The sequence below is a fragment of the Petromyzon marinus genome, chromosome 19 (genome assembly GCF_048934315.1).
Source record: "Petromyzon marinus isolate PM22_M1 ecotype Great Lakes invasive population chromosome 19, UKy_Petmar_22M1.pri1.0, whole genome shotgun sequence".
NCBI classification, from domain to species: domain Eukaryota; kingdom Metazoa; phylum Chordata; class Hyperoartia; order Petromyzontiformes; family Petromyzontidae; genus Petromyzon; species Petromyzon marinus.
The window spans coordinates 625,494-634,234 of NC_133685.1; the positions used below are offsets into that span (position 1 = coordinate 625,494).

Consider the following 8,741-nt stretch of genomic DNA (forward strand, 5'->3'; position numbering starts at 1 on the left):
CCTGACAATCAAGTCAAGTTGTCACGTGGGCAAACATGCCAATGGATTTGGGTTTACAGGATATCCGAGTGGTGAAACGCATGCGATATTGGCAAATGTATGCATGTTGAATTTCTTTCGCGCCGTACGTAGCCAACCGTGCTAATCAGAGGTGCGGGATACGCACCACGTGGCCTGCTGAGATAAGCGAGTGTGGCTTGGGCAGGGCACTTCGCTTGAAGGGGTCGGTGGCCGGTGGTCGAGGCTCATAACGGAGGGGCAGCCAGAGCAGGAAACACGCCGGAGAGGACGGAGCGGAGCGAGGAAACGAGACCGTACACAAGTACGGTAGAACTGCATGGACTATCCCATTGTAGCACTGCATGGACTATTCCATTGTAGAACTGCATGGACTATTCCATTGCAGGAACGAGGAAGGTAGCAACGTCTTGGGATGGCCTTCCAACTAGAAGTGGCTGGTGAAGACGATGGTGAAGTGTGTTCAACTTTTGAGTTGCCGATTTCTGTGCGGCATTCCCTCAATGCTCGTGTGGTGGGGGGGGGGTCACTTTTACAACACCCTGGAACGTACAAATGGGCAAGAGTGCTCCCGGGCACGGCTTGCTGCCGAGTGGATACTACTCAGACTGAGACATGGGTCCAGGTCTGCTTTAGTAACCGAGTTGCTAAATTGTCAAAGGAGCCGATTTAGCTCGAAGGCTCTCATGACCCGGGTGGATCGTTGTGTTATGGGGACTCGTACCAGGCGTGGGCCCGGAACGTTAGACAGCCTCTTTTACGTCATACTTTTTTTCTCTCGGTAAATATTTGTAAACTCGTCTAATTATTCACATACCGTACAAAGGAGAGGTATAACCACATCGTTTAATAAACATTCTCTTTGAACAAACCGAAAATACCAGACCAGGCAAGACTCTCATTGAACCAGTTCTGCCACTGTATGACTGTGCCACGTCTGCTCCCACTGACAGCGCCGCATATTTGTGGCGCGTCCTGTGCGTGCGCGCTCTTCACGCCCGGAATCACGCGGCACACAGCGCGGGCCTTCTTCTGCACGCTTCACCACGCAGGCCCACCACCAAACGGTGGTGGGCCTGCGTGGTGAAACTAAAGTGACTTTTTTTCTGCAGGCAAAAGAAATCACCACGCGCACAGCTGTGTACAGTAAGACAAAGAGGCAAGGCCCATTACCGCGAAGCTTTGCAGAAAGCAGAACGTTTTACTGCAGGCAATTTTGATTGCGAATAAAACATTGTTATTTTCAGCTCGGCCCTAAGGCTTGAGTGTCGCGCACAATTCTCGAGACTAAAGCACGCGCCGATCATGAAAAGTTGTTGCAGTTGTTGATTCATGTGTGCACTACCGAACGTCCTCCCAGGCAGAGAAACCACAGCAGGTACCGGATGCACCACGAATCACTTCTCATGGCGTTTTCAGCTTCGTGTTTTCCACTTTTGACTGCTTTGGACGTGAAACATGTCACTGATAGTTCATGTCATGGTGAGAAAGTGGTTATAATCGGTTTTTGTGGTAGAAAACTGGCCAAATCGACAAAACACTTCAACAATTAGATTTTATAACAAATCATGTCTGAGGCTGCCTTTACACCAACACAAAAATTAGACCCAAGATGTATTACACATGACCACAGCCTTCGCATGTCATCAGCAGGCTAGCTGGTGTCAATATTCCCATTTTGAGATTTACCAATCTCACCATCTCCAGTCCACCAATGTCACTGCTGCAATTTGTCGTTCACGTGACCATTTCCTAGTTTACAAATTTCCCCCTTTGCCAAACGGACGCCAGTTGACAGTCATCTGCCCTGCACCCATGGGCCAAAACCTCCACGGGGGTCTCCCATTTCCTCCAGCGCCCAACCCCTTCGGTCGTATCCCCTTCACGTTCCCCGCGGGGTGCGAAACAAATACGAGCGGCCTTCACGAGCCCGGCAGACGGCGTGGAAGCACCTGCAGCAGCGTCCAGAGTCGACTGCTCGGACGGCCATCGCGCTGCGACAGCAGCAGGCGCAGCGACGGCAGCAAATGCATCCCCCGCCGGATCCGCTCATTTCCCCCGTTTGTAAGCGCCCTGTTTGTATTAACTGTATACAATAGGAAGAACCCCTTTTTTCACAACAATCGGGTAATTTTAGCTACCCCGTTGCTATATATATACACGCACAACAGCACTGGCAGAGCATTGTGTTTGGCGGAAGAGCGCATCCAGGCGTGCGACCCTGCAGCTCCTGCACCTCTGCACGAATGCGGCGTGACGTTTGCATGTGCGAGACGTGCACTTTATGATTTAGCGGGCAGCAGCCTTGTTGTGCTGTTTGCCTGCATTATCTGGCTGCTCTTTGCCAGATAATTCAGGCAAACGGTCGACAAAACCATAACTTGATGCCACAAGACAGTGGCAACGGATTGTAAACGAATGCTGCGATTAAAGCAATTACACATGTGGTACAATTACACGTGTGGTACAATTACACGTGTGGTACAATGTATGGTTTCAGCTTCTGCGGACAATTGCATCATCTCATTTGCACGTCTGCCAAAAATAAGAAATTCTGGAAAGTGCGCATAATCGACACGATTCCACAGACAGCATGTGACAGCAATCGGACTCACTCAGAGCGTGTGACCGTGGGAAGGGCATTTAATGCTTTAAGGAGAGAGGACACTCGGCACGAGCCTGAAACGCTGACTCGGAGCGTAGGCCCACACTCCTCACAAAAGGATGAGCCACACATTCCAGGCGGGACGATCCGTTAAACAATCCTGAGACTCGGGGAGACTTTTCTAAGAAATAATTAAAAGTCCCTTTCAAGTCAAAGGTTACAAGCATTATTATAAATGGTGCCAGAAACGCTGCCGAATTGAAAGATACATTAAAAAAATGAAAGATACATTGTTGGTGGTACGGGACAGTCGACCACAACCGCCAACGCCACGAGATTATCAAATGGGAACGGCGCGGTGTTGCTCGTTGTGACCAAGTGCACCACCACCGTCACCACCACCCATCTCGACGTGAATCGAGGCATTATTCGTGTGCAAATTGCCGCGGCTTCAATTAACAAGCAGCAAAACATAGGGCTGGCAAAAATAAACTCCCTACGCCGGTTCTTCACAGCAATAGACGCCGTGTCACTTTACACCCCAGCCACACAACGCTCGGTCACTCTGCGTGCGCACGCACTAGAAAACCTGCATATGAAATTACAGTTCAATTACGCACTGTATTTACAAAATAAAAAAATTCCACACAGCTGTACAGTGCACCGTACATATGCACCGCAAACGCTCGCGCGCGCCCAGACAACGCACCGTTCATCCGTCGTGGGTCCACGTTTAGAGTCACACGCAGGGCTTCATTTCTCACTGAATTGTAGGCACATCCAGAGCGAGAGGTATCGTGGATGTGGTGTGATAGGTGTGGAGATGTTTTCCGGGTCATTAATAGCCTTGAGAAGGTGGCACGTGAGTTTAAGCCACAGCCATAGCGAGAAGTCTGCTGGATACGTTGTACTGGGTGTAGAAATATTTTTCGTTTCGCCTAGCCAAAAGGAACGACCAGGCTGAAATGAAATCCTGGTTCCACGAGGCAGCACCCAGCGGTGGCTGCGGCGAGCGCTGGGGTCCACGCATCACCGCGGCCGCTTGCGCTTGTGCATCCTCGCCAGCCGGCGACCCTCGACGATCACTTCGTGCAGCTGGTGCAGCGCCTCGGCCACGCCAGCACCGGTGCGTGCGCTCACCGCCTGCGCGCGCCACGCCGTGTGGGGCGACAGCTGAGTAGCGCCCACGCGCCGCCCCACCTCGTCGGCCGGCAGCGCTCCCGGCAAGTCGCTCTTGGAGGCCGCCACCAGCACCGGCACGCCCTGGCACTCGGGCAGCCGCGACACGCGTAGCAGCTCGCACCGTGCCTCCTCCAGCCGCTCGGGGTCCGACGCGTCCGCCACGAACACCAGCCCGTCGGCGCCGCGCACGTACGAGCGCCACAGCGGCCGCAGCTTCTCCTGCCCGCCCACGTCCCAGAAGTGGAAGGAGACGGCGAGGCCTGGAGCATGTTGTGCCACGCGGCACGCGCCATCGGAGGGTTCCGCGCCGGCGTCGCGCTCCTCCTCGTCGTCGGAGGAGCTGGCTTCGGTGGAGGCCGCGGGACCCGAAATCAGCCCGGGGTCACCGCCGGCCTCCACGGTGGAGGTGCAAGTCTCGTAGCTGCCTGCGGAAGAGTCGATGCCGTTTGTCTCGTTGACCTCGTCCGGTGGCGCTTCTGCTGGCAGTGCCGCCGGCGCTGCCGCCGCTGCCTGTAGTAGCGACGGCTCCGCGACCGGCAGGCGCAGGCGCTCGGTGTTGAAGCTCACGGTGGGCGTGGTGTGGAGGAACTCGCCCAGCTTGAGGCGGTAGAGCAGCGCCGTCTTGCCGGCCGAGTCGAGCCCCAGTAGTGTGACATGCAGGGGCGCGCCCAGGCCCAGTGACGGGAGCGCCGAGGAGGCAGTGCCGCCTTCGCCGCTCAGACTGTTCCCCATGACGGCTCCGGGATGTGCGGCGTCACTGTAACAGCATCATAATCATACAACATTGTCATCATCGTCATCAGACACTGTTATCATCGCCTTAATCTGCTTAATGATCTTCTTTTGTCGTCTTCCCCAATTTGATAAAACTCAGAAGCAAAATATAATTTTCAGAATAAAGCAAATCATAAGCATAGGTTGGACTATAAATGTGCCAAATTTGAACTCTCCAGCCCTTCCAGAACATCATTAAAATGTTCACGGAGAGAGCTACAAAAATGCAATGATTAAGCATCGCAGGCACGCCTTCACACACACCCGCAGTGAAGCCACTGAGGTTGACTCTGAACCGCGTCTGCCAAACGGAGTGTTTGACAAGTGGGATGGCCGTGAGTCAGGGGCGCACTGCACACACCTCTGAAGTCGTGCGTTCAAATCCTGGTTAGAGGTTGATGTGAATCATCATCTACCATGGGCAGGGAATCATTTCAGCTGGGTAGGTGATCTGTAAAAAAGATTCCATACCCAGCACATCACATCCAGTATAACCATTGCTTTTACTGGTAGGAACGAAGTTGTAAACTGAGTGTACCAGCCTGCAATAGATTAATGTGTCCGTCCGTCCGTCCCCTTTTAATACTTTAATGAAGTGAAATCTCGTGCTGTTGGGTGTAAAATCAGCAATAGACAGCGCAGAGACTTTATATGTCTTATTGCACCCAACATTTGGAAGTCACATTATCTCATTTGCGAACTTTGCTTTTGGGGATGTGGCAAATTCACACACAGCCCACAGCCGAATACCATTTGCGAGGCGAAGTTCGAAGGCACCGTGACGTTACTTTGCCAATGTTCCTACCAGCCCACCCTGCAGGGACCTGTTATGATAAATTAATCTGTCGTTATGGTAAGGAGCACTTTCCACCGATGACTCTGGCTGCCAACATAAACTAATGGTCGTTTCATCACGGGTTGGGTCAGGAGACCACACGGTGTAACAAAGAGAAATTCTGTCTCCAGCATAATAATAGACAAAATCACAACGTGGTCTGGAACTCCCCCGGCCGTCCGTGCTGTCGACTCCCTGCCAAAGTTCAAGTCCAGGCTCAGGACTCTTCTTCTTCTCCTCCGCCTATGACTGACCGCCTCTCTCCATAAAATGCGCACGCTCACCGTTGCTTTACAGCGTGCGGACGCACGTAGACGCGCTTATATCCACATGGCGTTATCAGCCATCACCAACCACATCCAGCGGTGGATTGACAACAGCTATAGCTCATTATGTGGTGCTTGCTACAAAGCGGGCACGTGTTGTAACCACACGGCGAGAGGAGGTGTGTGTGTGCGTGTGTACTGTGGTTGATTATTGGGAAAGGGAACGGTCACAGGCAGAGGGAAGTGTTGGGCCCGGACATTAAAACGCACACGTTTCCCTTCATGGGTGTGTCCGCTCGCTAATACCTGCCGGACAGGTATTCAGGCAGGTAAATGACACACGTGTACACACACATGTTCCGCATGCATGAAGATCCCTGTGTGGCTATGCTATTCGCGAGCACCTATTAAGGCCAATACGGCACACAAGACGGCGGCGGCGGCGTGTGGGGAGAGCCACGCCCAATTCACCTTTGTCTCATTGCTCATACACAGGTACAGGCAGGTACAGACGCACAGACAGAAACACGCATTGGTGTTTCTGTACACCCAAAGCCTTAACAGACTGTTGGGGAAGTTCTGATAGCGATGAGCACCTACGAATGTTAACACGGCACGCGAGGGGTTTGGTGGCCAGCACCGTGCCAGGCCGTATTTGTCTCCCTCGTGGGAGACTCGTGCCAAGTCAAACTCGGGGAGGCTCACGACAGATTGAGATGAAAGTGACCGGTGGTGGTGGTGGCCGAGAGTGTCCGCACACACACATTGGTATGTAGTGTGGTGCACCTAGGTACATACAGAGGAAATACACGCAGTCAAGTTACACACAGTTAAATGCACAGGTACTTACACACACACAGGTCAGAGATACAGCACACAGAGATAATCACTGATAGATGCCCACAAAGCAATACTCTACACACAGGTACATGATCAACAGGTAAGTTTAACGCAGAGCTTCCTAATTCACGTGTACACACGGGTAAGCTGCACACACACACACAGATATACACAGATAGGAGATACACACACACAGGGAGATCGGCTATACACACACGAGTAGCCTATACATAGGGATACAAAGATCGGTACACGTCAAGTGAATAGACGAGAGATGAACACACGGGAAGGTACAGTACGGTATACAGACACAAGTACGCACACAGCAGGTACCTACAGGAATAGAGATCAACAGTTACACACACACAGGTGAGTCTGGTACACACACACACACGTAGTATCTACACCTACACACACACACGTACGACACACACACACACGTAGTATCTACACCTACACACACACGTGTGGTATCTACACCTAGACACACACACAGGTGTAGTATCTACACCTAGACACACACACACATGTGTAGTATCTACACTTAGACACACACACGTGTAGTATCTACACCTAGACACACACACGTGTAGTATCTACACCTAGACACACACACGTGTAGTATCTACACCTAGACACACACAGGTGTAGTATCTACACCTAGACACACACACACACGTGTAGTATCTACACCTAGACACACACACGTACGACACACACACACGTAGTATCTACACCTAGACACACACACACGTGTAGTATCTACACATAGACACACACACACGTGTAGTATCTACACCTAGACACACACACAGGTGTAGTATCTACACCTAGACACACACACAGGTGTAGTATCTACACCTAGACACACACACAGGTGTAGTATCTACACCTAGACACACACACAGGTGTAGTATCTACACCTAGACACACACACACGTGTAGTATCTACACCTAAACACACACACGTGTAGTATCTACACCTAGACACACACACACAGGTGTAGTATCTACACCTAGACACACACACAGGTGTAGTATCTACACCTAGACACACACACAGGTGTAGTATCTGCACCTAGACACACACACAGGTGTAGTATCTACACCTAGACACACACACGTGTAGTATCTACACCTAGACACAAACACAGGTGTAGTATCTACACCTAGACACACACACACGTGTAGTATCTACACTTAGACACACACACACGTGTAGTATCTACACCTAGACACACACACGTGTAGTATCTACACCTAGACACACACACGTACGACACACACACGTAGTATCTACACCTAGACACACACACACGTGTAGTATCTACACCTAGACACACACACACGTGTAGTATCTACACCTAGACACACACACAGGTGTAGTATCTACACCTAGACACACACACACGTGTAGTATCTACACCTAGACACACACACAGGTGTAGTATCTACACCTAGACACACACACAGGTGTAGTATCTGCACCTAGACACACACACAGGTGTAGTATCTGCACCTAGACACACACAGGTGTAGTATCTACACCTAGACACACACACAGGTGTAGTATCTGCACCTAGACACACACAGGTGTAGTATCTACACCTAGACACACACACGTGTAGTATCTACACCTAGACACACACACAGGTGTAGTATCTACACCTAGACACACACAGGTGTAGTATCTACACTTAGACACACACACATGTGTAGTATCTACACCTAGACACACACACATGTGTAGTATCTACACCTAGACACACGCAGAATCTCTCGGCACGGTCACTCACGGCAGCAGGAGGCGACTCCCTCCCGGGAGCTTCGGCTGGGTTCGGGGTCCCCCCCTCGCCTTGGCCGGGTGTCCCCTCGCCTTGGCCGGGTATCCCCTCGCCTTGGCCGGGTATCCCCTCGCCTTGGCCGGGTGTCCCCTCGCCGGGTGTTCCTCTCCGCGTGCCTCCCCGGGCTCCTGCTCCGCTCGCTCTGCGCGTGGGGCTCCGCCTGCCCCCAACGTCATCAAAACGGACACGCCCTCCAACGCGTCCTCCCCCCACCGCTGCACTCCCACCGACAGAGGTTGCGTGTTTCTCTCCCTCCATCCACCCCGGCGTCGATCGTTACGCAACCGCAGAGCGGAGCGCGGCTTCGAGACTCGCGCCGAGGTCGCGGTGCGTGGCCATCACGGTGACGTCACCGCGTTTTTACGGGTTCCGATGGG

The 8,741-nt window shown here is 52.2% G+C and overlaps 1 protein-coding gene across 1 annotated transcript; it reads right to left on the reverse strand.

Annotated features, from left to right (window-relative positions):
• Positions 1-850: 850 nt before the first annotated feature.
• Positions 851-8,705, reverse strand: LOC116943977 (ADP-ribosylation factor-like protein 4D). Its single transcript, XM_032957365.2, has 2 exons — positions 8,317-8,705; positions 851-4,562 (listed from the first exon to the last, which is right to left on the reverse strand). Exons 1-2 carry the CDS (start codon positions 8,538-8,540, stop codon positions 3,653-3,655), a joined length of 1,134 nt encoding a protein of 377 aa, XP_032813256.2. The 5' UTR covers positions 8,541-8,705; the 3' UTR covers positions 851-3,652.
• Positions 8,706-8,741: the final 36 nt, after the last annotated feature.

What these genes read in the sequence shown, in the direction of transcription:
- LOC116943977 (XM_032957365.2), bottom strand. Translation starts at nt 8,540, where the DNA reads ATGACGTTGGGGGCAGGCGGAGCCCCACGCGCAGAGCGAGCGGAGCAG. An exon ending in GGGAGTCGCCTCCTGCTGCC is followed by an intron (nt 4,563 to 8,316) that starts GTGAGTGACCGT and finishes ATGCTGTTACAG; the next exon opens with TGACGCCGCACATCCCGGAG.